At 35.6% G+C, this 17,330-nt stretch overlaps 1 protein-coding gene across 6 annotated transcripts in view; it reads right to left on the reverse strand.

Annotated features, from left to right (window-relative positions):
• Positions 1–17,330, reverse strand: part of MACROD2 (mono-ADP ribosylhydrolase 2) — a 2,180,049-nt gene that overhangs the window by 845,894 nt on the left and 1,316,825 nt on the right. For all 6 annotated transcript variants that reach the window (XM_030915179.1, XM_030915177.1, XM_030915180.1 and 3 more), the window contains one exon: positions 6,516–6,637. In XM_030915179.1, coding sequence (XP_030771039.1) covers positions 6,516–6,637 — 122 coding nt within the window. The remainder of the gene's footprint in view (positions 1–6,515; positions 6,638–17,330) is intronic.

Raw genomic sequence — 17,330 nt, forward strand, 5'->3', positions numbered from 1 at the left:
GAATTAATGACTAAAACACAGTGCCTGACACCAAGTGGGAGTTCAGAAACATTTGCTATTCTTATTACTGTATTTCATGGCTCAATGATTGATCTCATTCACCCTGTAACTCAAATCATCTCTCTGGTGTGGCCATCAGAAGACACAAATTGTGCAGGATCTGTCAATGTGGGTTTGGTTGTAAAACTATCTGTTTCCAAGGCACAACCTGTGAATTTACTATCATTCCATTCCCGCCCTCCTCCTCACCTCTGCTGCCTGTCCTGTCACTTGTCACTCCCAATAACAATAACCTGTGTACCTCTGTGCCCAATAAGGAGATCTTACGAAAGGTGAATGTAGGGGAAAAGGAGAAAGAAAAAGTCTTGAGTTAGCTTTTTCCCACACTGGCTAAATCAAAGTAACAGTGGCAGCAGTTAGATAATTTGAAAAATAAATGAGATGATGTATAGAAATGTACTGTTGTAAACTGTAGAGTGATGCACAAATGCAAAAGTGCCTTTGTTCTTGTTACTTTTTAATAGTATTGTTAGTCACACAGCTGTTAGAAACCCAACCAGGGAAGACATAGAGACTTGGTATTACTCTTTATAAATGAGAAAATGAGACAGGTGAGAACCAAGACTAGATATTGCCTAAAAGAAAACTGGAAAAGATCAAATTGACAGCCCTGTAGAAGAGGGTTCTTGGAGATGAAGAGCTGTCTGGGAAATGGTGACACCAAGTTAGGCAGAGGAGCAGAGGTACCAAATGAAAGGGTCAGCTTTTTAAGGCTGCAGACATGTTCTTGAATAGAGAACTGCATTGATTGATGTGGCCTGTAATGGAAACTCAGATAATGAAATAAAACCAACATTTAAGAATTTCAGGCTGAGAACTCATTGCCATGGCAACCCTCTCAGAAGGGAACTTGTATAAGAAAATAAGATTCACTTGGTTACGCCTTAAAACGAAAACCTATACTACAGTGAAACAACTAAATTCAGAATTCCAAAACTGCTTGATTGCCGCAATGCCTAGAGGTAGCACTGAACTTGTAGGCCCATCATCTTTCCCACTGGAAGCTATTGCTTCTCAAGATCTATGACTCATGGAGGGAACATTAGTTAGCTCTGAGGGATCCCTATTGAAATTGTGTGGTTCCTACCAGCAAAAATTCACAATGTTTTTTCATTCAAAAAATCATCCAGCATGATGCCTGTGGAAAGCACAGATAGCACATGCCATTCAAACAAACAAACAAGTTTTAGTTTGCCCATAATCACATAAAATCAACAAATTCCTATGTCAATTATTTATTTTCATGGGAAAATAATTTTTTATTTATTTATTTATTTATTTATTTATTTATTTTTTTTTTTTTTTTTTTTTTTTTTTTTTTTTTGAGACGGAGTCTCGCTCTGTCGCCCGGGCTGGAGTGCAGTGGCCGGATCTCAGCTCACTGCAAGCTCCGCCTCCCGGGTTTACGCCATTCTCCTGCCTCAGCCTCCCGAGTAGCTGGGACTACAGGCGCCCGCCACCTCGCCCGGCTAGTTTTTTGTATTTTTTAGTAGAGACGGGGTTTCACCATGTTAGCCAGGATGGTCTCGATCTTCTGACCTCGTGATCCGCCCGTCTCGGCCTCCCAAAGCGCTGGGATTACAGGCTTGAGCCACCGCGCCCGGCCGGGAAAATAATTTTTAACCTAAGTAAAATCTGGCTTATATGCAAGATTATGATTTTTTCAAACGAAAACATCTACTTTATTACATGTTGTCATTCGAAGAATGTCAGACAGGGTGCATTGTATTTCATCAGTGAAAATAGTTTTCTCGAATATCTAATACCATTGACAAATATAAATCTATGCCTTTGAACTGGTTCTAGAAGAAGAAATTGCTGTGATCCCTTTTGTATGGCATGGATTAGTTTTTTGTTTTTTTTTTTTAAATGAACATGATGTTAAAAGAAGGGAAATAGAAGTCAAGATAAACTCATAAAAATCATTACAAAATAGTTGTATGCTCACAGACAAAAAGAATAAAGACAGCATGATACATGAGAAAATATCTCTGTCATCCTCTCCAACAGTGCATGGTGATAATGGATACAAAATCAGGCATTTTCATTTTCCAGCCCTTGCTCAATAGAAATTTTTCTTTCTTGTCTTCACCCCTACACTCACCCCTGAGGTTTCACCAAGATTTTCACCAATATACACAATTTCTGTTAGTATGTTTTACATATATATAGCCAAGGATATCATGTATATGTGTAGTTTTCCTTGTTTTAGGATACACTGTTGTTCTGGAAATCAACATAATTCAGATGCTTGATTTCACCAATCTGACTATGCATTCCTCAGGTCACATGCATTAGACTTCTGGGATTCAACCTGGGTCTTTTTTCTTTTTTGACATCTATAATATCTTTGTCTTTCCCAAGGTTTTACAGAGAAAATCTGTAGGCTCCCTGATCTTCTTTTAAAGTTTTCTTTTATTCACATTCCAATTTCCAGTTTATACTGCTAATTATCCTCTTCGTGGTGCCTTAAATTTTGCCTATCTTGCAATCAACAATCTCAAGGTTGTCAAGAATATATATATATATATATATAAATAAATTTGCATTTTTTTGGGTCCAAGGGTAACTCATGGTTAAAGAAAAGTAACTGACTTTAACATTTGGAGTCAATAAGGAATAATATTTGGAAGAAATAAGAAACTTGCACAGACTAGGTCTAGAAGGCATGAAAGACTGGTCATATTTTTTCAATTGAAACTATTTATGGTAAGATTAGAAGGAGAATCAGGATTAAAATCTTACATTTAAATATTTCCTGATATTAAGCCCTAAATAATCATTCATAAAAGAGAAATGCCATTGTAAAATGAGCCCTTAGATTTGATGATTAATTTATTTTTTTCTTTTACCACCTAAAGCTAATGTGGATAGGTATGAAAAAAAACAGCTGTCACAAAGAATGTATGGAGGAGAGTAATGTAATGAATTTTTTCCCCTAAGTTAATAAAATATGTAGTATTTTTTCATAGCAAAAATTTTTATTCACAACACATCTGACACCCAAATCAGTATCTTATTTCTAGATAATTATGTATGACTATAACATTTCCCTCTCCACTATTCAAAAATGATCTCCTCTTAGAAAAACTGAGAGGTAGGTGAAATTTAATTATACCCTACTCTTCTTCTGTTTTTCTCCATCTCCTTTCAGACCTTTCTCCAATTCTCCTCCCCCAGGCTAAGGTGCTCAGTACTTTTATCATACTCTATCCTGTCAACATGAAAAGTAATTTGATAAATTTCTTCATATTAAAGTATTAGAAAATTAATTATCTACTAATCTCATGAGTATCTGCATTTTAACGGAAAATTGCAGAGAAAGAACAATGCCTTAACATCCTAAATTACTCATGAATTATGGAATTTCATGCATCTCTGGGAAGATATTTAAAAGTGATGAGAGAACTACAGAGTATTCTCAAATCAAACAGTGGACATGATGATCTTGTCCATTTATTTGTCTAGGTGGTCATAAGATGGAGGCATATTTTGTTAGGAAACAACCATCAGATCCTCTCTATGTCATGGAAGATACCTGATAATGTTGGGTTACACAGTAGGTCTTACTCATATTTATTAAATAAATTATCATACTATTTGTCTTACATTCATTAAAAATATTTGAAGAATCTATTCTTTTGGTAAAATAAGAATAAGAACACATATGTTGGACCCTGTGCTGTGACCATAAAGCCTTTGGTTTAACCTTAGCAGAAAAGTGGTGCCTATCAAATATTTAATTTATTTCTGGACATTTCCCTGTTGTTTAAAAACATCAAGAAATTACATAGTAAATGTCTAGAGTTCTGGTGTTCAAAATAGATATCAAAGAAATAAGTGATATTTCCTTAAATTGCCAAATCACAAGGTGTGAAAATGTCTTATATTTGAAGTAACATTGTCAAATACTTTTGAAAGAATTCCATTCTTCCAGTTATCTTATACTCATTATCCCAACTGATCCCTGTAACAACAGCCTCATGAGATGGACAGGTCTGCAATAACAGTAGTAATTTACTGATTCTTTATATGTGGAAACCAAGGCTACAAAATATTGACATTACTTGTCCACAGTCACACAGTAATAAGTGGCAAAGCAAACACTAAGCCACTCTGATAAAAGGATTTATGAGAAATTCTTTTTGACAGGTATATAAATGAGTTCAAGTTAAGTTTATTTTGCATCCTAATAACCAGGCTTTTTATATCAACCATTTCTACCATCTATTGTGATAAGCTGACAAAATACAAGCCTATACTATAAAATATGTATCCAGTCATAATCATGTTTCTGAAAGTTTTCTGTTTCTCTCTACATAATCAGAATGTGATGACATTGGCATTATTATTTATTTAATGGTGATCAAGAACATGATATACCATATAAAGAAGAAAACTCCATCTACTCCAAAAAAAGGAAGAAAGGAAGGAAAGGAAGGAGGGAGAAAGAAAAGAAAAATACTTGTTTTTTTTTTATGGGTAGAAGAGACATGACATTTGATGGCAACTGTAGTCTACCATGCAAGAACATGATGATCAATTTCGTTGGACATTTCATCCCACATTTTGTGTATTTTCTATCTCCATTTTTATTTATTAATATTGGGTTGAATTCAGCTCAGCCTCACCTGCTAATTTCATTCAAATAATATGTAATTGGTCCTTCAAAATAATCATCAAAGATGTTAAGGTAGATCTAATTCCTATCAAAGAATGACTAGAGTATTGCAAGAGCATTACTTCAGCCTATCTGCATGCCATTTGTTAAAAAGTTAACTTAGTCCATAATTCTTCCATTCCTTATCTAATGGTAGCAAGTAGAGTAACATGATTGTTTTAAGATAATTATAGAGATTCCTTTCTCTATTAAAAGGTTGAGTGTTATTTTTATACTGTTTCTAGCAAAATTCTGCCTTCTTACTTTTTCTTGGCTTTTAAAAACAAATCATTAGAGATGCCAGTGATATCCAGAGACAGCAAATTCTCTTCAGGTCTCAAAATCCATATTTCCCAAGTTGGAAACTTGTCTACACATCCATTTTCCAAGCACTTCAGCCTTTTGCTTTTTTAAATCAATAAGCCATGTTGACAAAATTTTAATTATTCCCTAAATGTGCATACCTGTTTTGATTTTTCTTATTTTCCTATAGAGAACAAAATTAACCAACTAGTCTTGTGGTATACTTTGTTCCATTCTCTTTGAACTTCAGCTTTCACCTCTAAGAGAGAATAGGATCTCACGTATTGAGCTATTTGCAAACAAAATTTTAGAAAGTCAAAGAGATAAATAAAATATGCAGCTCTGTTAATAATTATCCAAAGATTAAAAAGGACTATATAATTAGGTCATGAAAAGTTTCCTTATTTCAAGCAGACTCACCAATGTTGCATTGAAAAATGCACTTCATAATTACAATCATGCACAAAAAGTATAGCAACCATCCAGGGTTACCTAAATGTATCTGTTTCTCAATGTTTCTTCATGCAAATCATAAAACCACTACTTCTGTGAACTATCAAGCAATGCTGATCTATTCAGTCTGCTATGAAATCAAGTATTTAACTATTTCTCTGCCCCACAATTTCAGCGAGGCTATAATCTTTGTGGGGGAGGGGGGACAACCAAGGGATTCCAGCCAAATTAACTTATTACTAGATATTTACAGTGTGTTTTTCTATAGTTTGATTTTCTTGGTGTAATTGAGATGTAATAAAGGTAGAACATGTTGCAAAAGAAAAGCAGGTGAGTAAATACCTCCAAATCCAGCTAGAAGAGAATTCCTTTCATCTCAGCCTATTGGTAAGGAAATAGATTAGATCCACATTTTCTGAACTCCCTTTGTCTACTGATAAAACTTAGAAGAGATGTGGTATACCCAGCTACCACCTACAGAATATTAGTTTAATAAGAGTAAAATACATCTAAAAGAATAACAACATTCAGGTTAAAATACATATGCAGAGTAATTTCCTGCAAATAAATCATGTCTGACACTAGCATGAGAATGCATGCACACATTCATGCATGTAGATAGAGATTAAACATAGCTCCAGAATGCCCAAACATACAACCAATATATATTAAACGCACACCATTATAACAAACTCAGCATTTGCTATTTTCCTTCTTTAAATCTGCTGGCCACTACCCCACTACCATACTATTTACTTTCTCCAAAGGAAAGTAAGTGGCAAAATGAAGAGGAAAAAGTAGATAAGATAAATCCAGTTCTGGGTTTTATAGTTTTAAATTCTGAAACATCATGAAAAATTTAGTAAATATTTATAGCACACCAAAGAGGAGAGTCATGATTACCCAATTGGCTACTAAGATCCTTAAACTTAGTTCTCAAAAGTTTAGAAATGGTTTCCTACCTCTTTTTAGACAAGACAGATTTCTAAAGCATAAAGGCTGAAAAAGAGTGAGAAATAAAAACCATAAAATTACTTACAACTGATCGGATGTTATTTTCTTTCACCAGCTTCAGAGATGATTTATAGCAATTTGCAAGGTCTTCCTTGTGGGAACCATTAATATGGCCTCTGGCTATTGGCCCTACAGTATGGATGACATCTGTAAATACAAAAGGAAGGAAAAAGAGGATAAGCAAGGTATTTTTCACTTTTTACATAAATAATACTTTGTTTATTTTAGGTATTTGTGTTAGACCCTGGAGACAAGCAAGCTAAGCAATACATTGGCGATGCAAATATTTCTCTGGTAGAAGATCTTAAGTAGCACAACCTCCTGAAGTAGGCAATTTCCCAAGAAGATGATCATTGTGAAAGGAATCCCCAACCAGTGAATTGTTTCATAGTTTTTGGTCAGATTCAAGTGACACAGATTATAGTATAAGATGTACATAATTGGTTCCCTGGAAAAAGACAAATCCTTGGTGGGAAATAAACTGAGGAATAATTGCCTGCAAAAGGAACATCTAGATTGACATGGGAAGGAAGAGCCAGTGCTAGCCTAGCTTACTTGTAAGGCAATTTTCAGGCATTGTACACAATAAAGAAAAGCAAGTTTCTGAAAGAAAAAAAAAAGGACAAGAGAATTTTTAATAATCAGTAATAACCTTAAGAAGAATAACTGCAAAACTTTCCTGCCAATTTAGAAAGTGTAACCTACCAATCATCACCTACATAAGGTATGCTAATAGTTCATACCTATTTTAATAGGTTAATAGTTAATTATCTATTTTATTGTATTATTAAAACATTCAAACATGTTAATGCAATCTATACTTTTCAACTCCTATTTATGTTGAAAAACACAAAATTGGATATTTTTATATATACAACAAGCCAGTGTGCTATTCTTTTAATCTCTATGCACATATAAACTTTTAACTTTAGGAACGTAGTGAAAGAGGACTGTCCTCATTTTAAGAAACAGTAGAAGAAAAACCCCACATTTTAATCAAATTTACTTGAAAATGCCTTGTAACTCTTGCTTGCCAGTCTTATCGGTGAATTGAATTATTAGTCCATTTCATTGATGTAAATCATAACAACTAATCAACTTTGATCACAAAGACAAATTCAATCTAATATAATTGGAATATTATAATGAAATTATTTGTGTTGACAAATCAGTACCACTCAACTCCAATAAGAATGACAGAAGAATAAGAGTGTTCAAAAATAAGAATATGGTATAGTTAAAAAATGCATATGGCATTTGAATAGCAGCAAATAAGTCACTATAAGAAAAATCTCGCTGAGCACGGTGGACCATGCCTGTAATCCAAGCACTTTGGGAGGCTGAGGTCGGCAGATCACGAGGTCAGGAGATCGAGACCATTCTGGCCAACATAATAAAATCCCGTCTCTACTAAAAATACAAAAATTAGCCGGGCATGGTGGTGCATGCCTGTAATCCCAGCTACTTGGGAGACTGAGGCAGGAGAATCACTTGAACCAGGGAGTCTGAGGTTGCAGTGAGCAGAGATCGCACCACTGCACTCCAGCCTGGCGACAGAGTGAAACTCTGTCTCGAAAAAAGAAAAGAAAAATCTCTATTGGTTGCCTACTAAATGTTGATACTACTATTTGATGTTTGAGGAAAGACCTAAAGCATTGGTTTCCATGATTAATTCTGAAACAGTATTTAAACCCTCGTCAGCCGATATTAAAGAGGGGCTCATGTGATCAAAGGAGGCATACAAAACTTCACTAATAGACTCAAGCAGATGTTGTTTCACAGGTAAACTTACTTTTAAAGTGAGAACCACTACAATATAGAAGTGAAGGATGAAGGGGCTTGAGGTGTACTCAGGAAAAAAAATAGCACACAGTGATATCATTTTTTTTGTAACAAAAGTAACAAACAAGAGTTGCATAAATTCAAGCAATGCAAATCCTGTACCGTAGTAAATATTTATATGAACACTGTACTTTAGTTTCTTTAGTGAATGTTAGAATCCATAAAAGAAGGAGATTGTGCTTAGCCTTACTTTATTTCCCCCCTTGTGGCTACTTGTTATTTATACCCAACTATGATATTCTAAGTTTTCTAATGGATACAAATGGCAGAAAAATTGAACTAGAATAACATACAATTCTATAAAGCAGCATTTCCCCAAATGGGTTCGGTATGATATGGGTTTAAAGGTCAATTAAATTTGAAAAAAAAAAAAAAGGTGAAATTATATCACGCCAGTTACCTTACTGCAAGACTTCAGTTGTTATTTAAAATGCCATAAGGAGTTGCGCATCTCCAGGAGGAGAATACAAAATGCTCTGTTTCCTAAATCCAGTTGACGATCGAAACCTGTACTTTGAAGAACACCTCATAGGACTAGATTTCCACAATTTCACCTTTGGGAAATGTTGTTCCAGGGCCATTTTGGCACTCTTGTTCCCACTGTTGAAGGCAAAGTCTATGCTTTTTACCCCCTTCCCCACTGCTTCTAAACATCAAACACTTAATATACGAAAGAACAACGGGACATGGCCATGGTTCTCTTATTTTGTGGATGGAGAAGATCAAGAATAAATGACTCTTATCTGGAGTCATAAAAGACATTGAGCAAAGTAAAGAGGAGGCTTAGAGATATTAACGGGGGCGGGGTGGGAGGACGGGAAAGAGGGAGGGAGGAGGGAGGGGAGGGATAAGGGAGAAACAGAGAAAGAGAAAGAGAAAGAGAGAAAAGCCCATAAGCATAGGAAATAGTGACATCATAAACTTTTCCTTTGCTTTCCTTTAGTCATCATCATCTACAAAACTTAAATGAAATTTAGGAGAAATTATTCCTTGCATTTCTTTAGTTCTCCATTTCATTTAAAGGTCTGAGGATAAACAGGCAATAAATGAGCCTCCTCAGCATTAAAATATTGATCTTTGTATTTATGCTCTATATTAAATTTACAGCATCCAAGATCAAGTGTTATTATCGACCAACATGATGACCTCTCAGATCCACAAAGCTGGAGGTGAATCAATATGAGGCTGGACAGGAAATCTCCTTCATTATTGTAATTGTCCGTAGTACTTAATAGTAACTACTGCATACTGAGTTTCTCATTTTCTGTTAGAAAATTCAGTCAGGAGGCCTGTCTTTGAATTCCTGCTCCAGCCCCTTAGTCATCATGTCTTAGATTAACCCATCATTTCAGTGGTCCTTGCCTTTTTCCTTATCTGTAAAATAAATCTCCTGTTTAGATTATCTCTGTTGTCTCTTCTGTGTTGTATAGCATTATTACTATCTAACCTTATAATAGAGATGGATGGAAAATAGAATGATATCTGGGCAGTTAAAAGTGATCTTAAACATGGTTAAGCAGCTCACTGATTCTAAGAATTCTTTTTAATATCAAAATATCATGACTAATTATTCACAATAATGGTTTCAAAATCCATTGAGAACATGTTAGAGACAAAGAGCTATTATAATTTTAATGATGGTTTGTATTGATTTATGTTTTATTAAACACAGTAGCATCTTCATAGTGGACATATATATGTAATACACATGGATGCAAAGTCTATGGACAATGCTTTATCTTGCACATGAGTTTTGAATCCCTTGGTATAAATAAGATAATGTAAACAGAAGTATTAAATTCAAAGTCTGATACATAGGAAGGCTCAAGAAATGGTAAATGTCATCATCAACAGCAGCACATACAAGGAATCCGCAGCACACAGGCAGGAATGACAGAAAGTTATCATCTCTTTACTCATGTGGAAAGAACACCAATTCTAAGATCTGACTACAGGTTATAAGTCCCAGATCTTTCACTAATCAGCTAAGTGACCTTGTGCAAGTCACTCTCCTCTTTGGCCTTCAGTATTCAAAGTCAAAAAAAGGAATAAATCAGAATAGCTTTTTTTTTTTTCAGCTCTCCAGTGCATTTCCTTCTGTACATGTCTAACAGGAACTGAGCTAAAGATTCTAAGAAGTCTAATTTATTTTTGTCCAGATAAATGAGCATCAATCATGGTTCACGTTTCTCAAACACGATTATACAGTGAAGTGCAAATTGGCACTATCCCCAGAGAAAATGATTTAATCATATCTAACAAAATTACAAACGTAGACTTCTTTTGATCTAGCAGTTCTATTCCTAGGAATGTATCCGAAAGATAATATACTTGTCCATATGCAGAATAGTATTTACACAGGCCATTCCCTGAAACATTATATATAATAAGGCAAGATGGGAAACATCTAAATGTCTAACAATAGGGGACAGACTAAACGATGTTAGTAAAACGATGGTTCATTTATACTATGAAATACTACCCTTCTGTAAAACAAAGAAGGCCTTCATGTATGCATAAGGAAAGATACCCAAGATACATTACAATGTAAAGATAAAATTCAAAAAAGCACACTACCATTAGTGAAAAAAAAAAAAAAAAAAAAAACTCCTCTACCAATGTAGGGAAGAATACAGGTTTGTTTTAGTTACACGCATAAAACATCTCTGGAAGGATAAACTAGCAGTTAATAGCAATAGTTACCTACTAGGGGAGTGACAGAAACTAGAAAGATGGGGGCGAATATGGGGAGGAAACTTTTCACTGCTTTTATTTTTTGATGTTCAAGTTATGTGGATATATTAGCTATTCAAAAATTAAACAACACATTTAAACAAAGAGTATATGATTTATTAATCCATATTCCTGAATCCCATTTACTCTATCCCTATAACATTAAAGATCATTAATGTGCTTTCCAAAGATGAGCTTATATCATTACACATATAAAAATACTCTTAAAGAAAAAGATAGATATAATTTCAAGGAATTTAACAGAATGACTCCCCTAGGTATATCTTTCTTTTATTTTCCTACCCTCAATAATTTCTTTATATTAAAAAATTATTTTCAGATAAACATAGGGTTTAAATGATGAACAAGAGGACATTTTTTTCCCACATGGCTAGCATCTACTATTACAGTTTTACTATAATTTTAATATGTAAACTGAGTGTGACATCCCTTAAAGTGGTAACACAGGATAGCAGCATATATATATAATATATATATATATATATATATATATATATATTTTTTTTTTTAAGACAAAGTGTCGCTCTGTTGCCCAGGCTGTAATGCAGTGGCGCAATCTCGGCTCACTGCAACCTCTGCCTTCTGGATTCAAGCAATTCTCCTGCCTCAGCCTCTCGAGTAGCTGGGATTACAGGTATGCACCACCATGCCAAGCTAATATTTGTATTTTTAGTAGAGACAGGGTTTTACCATGTTGGCCAGGCTGGTCTCGAACTGCTGACCTCAAGTGATCCATCCACCTCGGCCTCCCAAAGTGTTGGGATTACAGGCATGAATCACCGCGCCCGGCCAGAGCATACTTCTTATGCTCCTCCTTTGGTTATCTCAACAACCAAAGAATTTTGAACAATTGTCAAGAATTTTTAGAGCTTAAAAAAAGACTGTGTAAAAATTTAATCTATGCCTACTTTCCAAGGAATCCAGAGAGACAGAATAATGTGCCCAAAGTCAGAGATCAATGTGGGGAGATAATGACAGCATCACAATGACAACATCACAGTCAGTGACAATATGATTATGAGTAAGTTCCTCTCAAGGTGACTGCTTATTGAAAGAAACAAATGGCATACATTTGTATATATACATTTTGGCATGTTTATCATGAATCTCATTACTTTAGCCTCATGCTTGTATACATGCAAATTCTGGTTAGTTTTTTGGTTAGATCTGTTGCAATATGCAACATATTACTACAAAACGTGGTGGTTTAACACAGCAACCAGCATTCTATTATTTCTTTTGGCTTCTGTGGGTCAGACCTTCTGCAATGACTTGGCTAGGGGGTTTGGCTTAGGGTCTCTCATTTGGTTGTAGTCAACTGGTGGCTGGCACTGGAGCAGTGGAGGACTGCGGGAGCCAAAGGCTGGACAGGCATCTTTCTCTCTTCATGTGGTCTCAAGGACTCTCCATGTGGGCTAGTTTGGGTTTCCTCACTGCACAGCAGCCTCAGAGCAGTTGGATAACTTAAACAACAACTCAGGGCTCTAATAGCAAGTATACCAGCAGGTGGACGCCATGTTGCCTTTTATAATGTTGCCTTTTATAACGCAGCCTTTGGAGTCACACAACATCACTACCACGATATTCTATTGGTTGCCACTGTCAGAAAGATCTCACATTTTTTCAGGTGGAAGGACCTAGACCTCACCTCTTGATGGGAAGAGCAGTAAAAAAAAAAATTGGACATATCTTAAAACAGCTATAATGCAGGACGCCCCAGACAGTTGGCACTTTGTTTTGGTGAATGCCATCTACAAAGTCAGGTGGCAGATAAATAAGAAATCAGAGAAAAGGCTGAGATGATTAAAACTATTACCAGTATGGAGCTCTCAGACCTATTATCTCAATCAGTCAACTGTTAATTTAATAAAAATCTGAGGTAGCCAAAGATTGAAATACGAAATTAATATTAATTGTAAACACAATCTAGTTTGGGAATAATGAATGCAATTGTTGCCCCTAGATAGAAATGACTGGCACAGTGCTGGTTTAGTTCTTTTGTTTTATAATGTGGCAGGAACCTGTGGACAGAGGAAAGGGCAAGCATGGCTGTCACAGAATCAGCATCATAACATCCCATGAACGGTGAAAGTGATGTTATTTCCCTAAAGTGTCTAGCTCCAAATTCAAGAAAGGAAAAGCAGCCTTTGTGCATTGAAGCCCTCTCCTATAGCACTCAGGAAAGCCAAGAAAACAGCAATGCAATTTGTACATTTAATCAACATTTCAAATGCAACCCCTTGAAGAGCTATGGAAAATGAGATGGCAGGCCCTTTTGTGCTTCATCAGACTAAAGTGTGGCAAGACAAATGGAATCTGTTTTTGCTCATCTATTTCTGAAATCAGTCTGTAAATCAGCTTTTTTGTTCTGAAGAGATAACTACCGCACCACCTTGCACTCCCCCACTCCTATTTATCCTAGGAAATTAGTCTGAATTACATAGAAAAGGAGGATAGGATAGAAGGTTTTCTTTGAAGGAGGTGTGGAGGAGAGCCTATTTTCATTTCCAAAAGTGTAAATTGAAAAATATGTGATTGAAATGCCAAATAAATATTGAAAGCAGTAGAATTATTTACAAAGATTCAATCAGACTTATCCTTGGCAAAACAAATGCAGCAAAAACATTCTGTGAAAAAATATTAGCATAATGAATTTTAAAACAAATGAGAGAGTACAGATAGGCTGCTCTCATCATTTTCCATTTGAGAAGCAACTGTGCTACATTCAAACTGTTAATGAACAGTCAGACCAAGTGTAGAATCAATTACACATTGCTTTCATTCACTCCACTCTTGTATTCATAAGCATAATCGGTCCATCTAACAGACTGCATAATAATGCTGTGCCCTGTCAATCATATCAAATTGCATGAATTTTAAGAAGAAAACCAATGCATGGAATTAAATTGATTTTCTTTTTTAGAGATGCAACTACAAAACTGAGCGCTAAAGGTACTATTTGTAAATCTTATTGGCCAATTTATATGATAAGCACCACCAATCTATGACCTGAAACAGAATACTTGAAGTTCAGTTAACAGAAAATTGAATTACCACCTGATAGCATTACAAAGTAAATGCTGCCTCTTCTTTCCATGTAGGTCAGTGTTTTCATATACACATTTTCAAAGTTTGTTTTTGTTATATTTCAAGAAACAATCAATTGTCCATAAGATGTTCCTTTTCAATCTGCAGAAGATATCATTCAAAGTGTGCTTCAACACGCCCTGCAGCATTTTTCTAAATTCGGATTATTCTCTCATACATTTCTTCAGCTGCATGAAGGATTTCTGTCTATGTCCAGAAAGACTATAGTCATTCAACTCTTTGCATTGAGTTTGGGATAAACTAGAACTCAAGATGTTATTTTAAAATCTAGTTTCCTTTGAGTTTGTGAGTTCACACATTGCTGTTTTTCACTGGTCTTGGTTACAAAGGACTTTTGGTTTACCTCTCTCACCCTCCTTGATGCTATGGTTCTCTGAATAAGATATCTATGTCTAAGGTTACATACACAGCAACTAAACATTTGCATTTTACGGTTGATAAAGGCATACAGAATGTACTGCCAAAGCTCAAATGCATATTTTCAGCTCAACTGGAGAGTTGGTTCCATTTTTACATGAGACTGTGATAATGTTATTATGTTTGGGGCATCATGTGCTGATACTATGTTTTATTCTTCATTGACTTCAAAGCTGTGATGTTTTAAGTCCAAGTTATAAAATACAATTCAATCAATTTCTACCAAAATGCCATCCTCTATATTAAAAAAGAAAGAGGCAAAGCTCATATTTAATTTTTTATCAGCTCTCCCTTTCCTGCCCAAATCTATTTAAGATTGACCTTGCTGATGGGACTGTATCCTATTTCAGATTGGACTCCTACATGTAAGGGCCCATTTTTAATAACACAGATTGAAACTCATGAAAAAGGGATATCCTGTGGTCAGCCATTGATAGTTTTGAGATTCCACAGGGTATTGGGGGCATCTGCATCACAATAGTGTTATTTCCAACAGAGAGGGGTCTCAGAGGAACTGTGGGAAGCTGAATTATCTGCAGAATTCCAACATTTCATGTCACTTTAGAATGCACCCAAAGAGAACACATCCCAGAAGGAAGTGAGTCAAATGCATGGCATTTCTAGTGCTTCAATAGCAGGGGTGAGAGGAGGTGAAGGTCCAAATAGACAATAGGACTTTTTCAAGGAAGATGATAATAAGATCTTTGTTCTGGTTCAAGAGATGTGAGCAACTTGCAGCCTTTTCAGAGAGATGCAAAATCAGTATTTTATTAAGTTTCGAGGGGGAAAATCGGCTTTAAAGACTCTATGCTGTGGGTAAAATGAATGAATGTTAGTCCCCACTGCAAGGGTAATTCTACAAATGCAGAATCTAGGCTGGGACTGAAATATGCAGATGGGTCAATGTCGGGACACGCAGGCTGATGCTGAGGTTGCATGTGCTTGTCATCAGCATTCCTTTACCACTCCTGTGCCACCACATGCCTGGACAAGAAAGACTCTCCTGCAATCGTCCACTCAGTCATTAATTCTGTCCTTTATATGATATATATTTTGTGAGAATCCACTATGTGCCAGTGCCATGACTTTCTCCAAACAGGTCTTCGCTTTTCTGACTCCAGGAGTTTCCTCATTTCTGGAGAACCCCCCTATTTTTTTCTCTGAAAACCCTTCTTATGAAATAGTTTCTCATGGAGACTCCTACACTGTGAAAAATTTTGCTTCCTTAAAGATGAGATCCATAAATTCCTCTATATGAACAAAGTTTGAATTCACTTCAACTCTGTTACTCTATAATATCACTTATGATAAACCATCAATATGACTTTGAACATGAACATTTCTGAGAAGTTTCCATCGGTCAGAGCTCTCCAATCATATGGCATCCTGTCTGAGGAGGCAAGGGATGTCCTGTCATTCAAGGTAATCAGATATGACTACCTAAGCCCCAAGATTCTTGCTAATTCTGCAATGTCATGATTCTGTGATTTCTGTTTTCCTGTAGTGACTCGATGCTTCCACTGCAGGGAACATGACAAATCTATGTCTGTGTTTCCCACAAAGCCAAGAATTCTATGGGAACAGTTGCTTCATAGATAATTAGTGAATTTGTGGGTGATTAAATAAAAGTTGGCCCGATATAATCAATCTAATCAGAGATGATGTACTGGATTAGAGAAAACAATGAGGTAGAAGGGATAATCTAGACTGGGCAAGCAATGGCATCTAGTTAAACTGGTTCAGCTCATTCAGCATACATTTTATAGAGCTGAAAAGCTGTTTCTTCATAGAAAGACTCACCAAAACCTCATCAAAGATCTCCTAATTACTGCACTATGGAAGATTTAGAAATAAGACTCTAACACTGTCACACTCTTTAACAAAAGGTATGAGATTCTATCCAAAGACTCAAACAGAAAAAAAAAAAAAAATGTGTGGTGATTACTTTTTTTTTTTGTTTTTGTTTTTTCCAGGAGATGATTAAATAGGTGAATTCTCTAAACCTGTCATTTCCCTCATCTGCATATTGCTCATTTTGGAATAAATCTGCTTTGTTTTAGAGATGGATTTTGGTTCTCAAATCACAAAATGGAACAAGACAGACTTTCTAGACATCCTCTGAAGGAATTAATGGGCTCACTATTCACATTTATTTAAAAAGTGGCATTTAGATATAATGAATCCACCTCTCCATCAAAATAAACCGGATCTGATTTATCTCTGAAATTGATCCACTCCTAGGACAGCTCTGGACTAAACCTAGGCCCTACATCTTCACTCCAGGCCCTACATCTCATTTTCTTAAGGAACAATTGTATTTAGAAAACAGAAATGAGAAGAGGCTACTTCAAGAATTACATTAACATAACTTCTAGGCAAAAGAATATGTGAAAATTTCTATACTGTGAAGTTACATTATTTTACGATTTCAACGTATTCAAATTCAACAATATGAACAAAGTGTCAGTGGAATGAGAATGATAAAATATTTAAATAATAAGGGCAATTTATTTAAATATTTCCTCAGTGAGCGAGTGTTAGAGCAGGAGAAGGAGCAGGTTGGCTTACATTGCTGGGCCCCAATAGATCAGTCAATATCTTCACCTACTTTTTAGAGATAATGGGTTTACTGTGTACTAGAGCTATTTTCAAACTTTCTGGTGACACTTTCAGAACTGCTGCATTATAGCTTCTCACTGTGCAGATCTAATAATTAAAT

Source organism: Rhinopithecus roxellana, chromosome 13 (genome assembly GCF_007565055.1).
Source record: "Rhinopithecus roxellana isolate Shanxi Qingling chromosome 13, ASM756505v1, whole genome shotgun sequence".
In the NCBI taxonomy this organism is placed as follows: Eukaryota; Metazoa; Chordata; class Mammalia; order Primates; family Cercopithecidae; genus Rhinopithecus; species Rhinopithecus roxellana.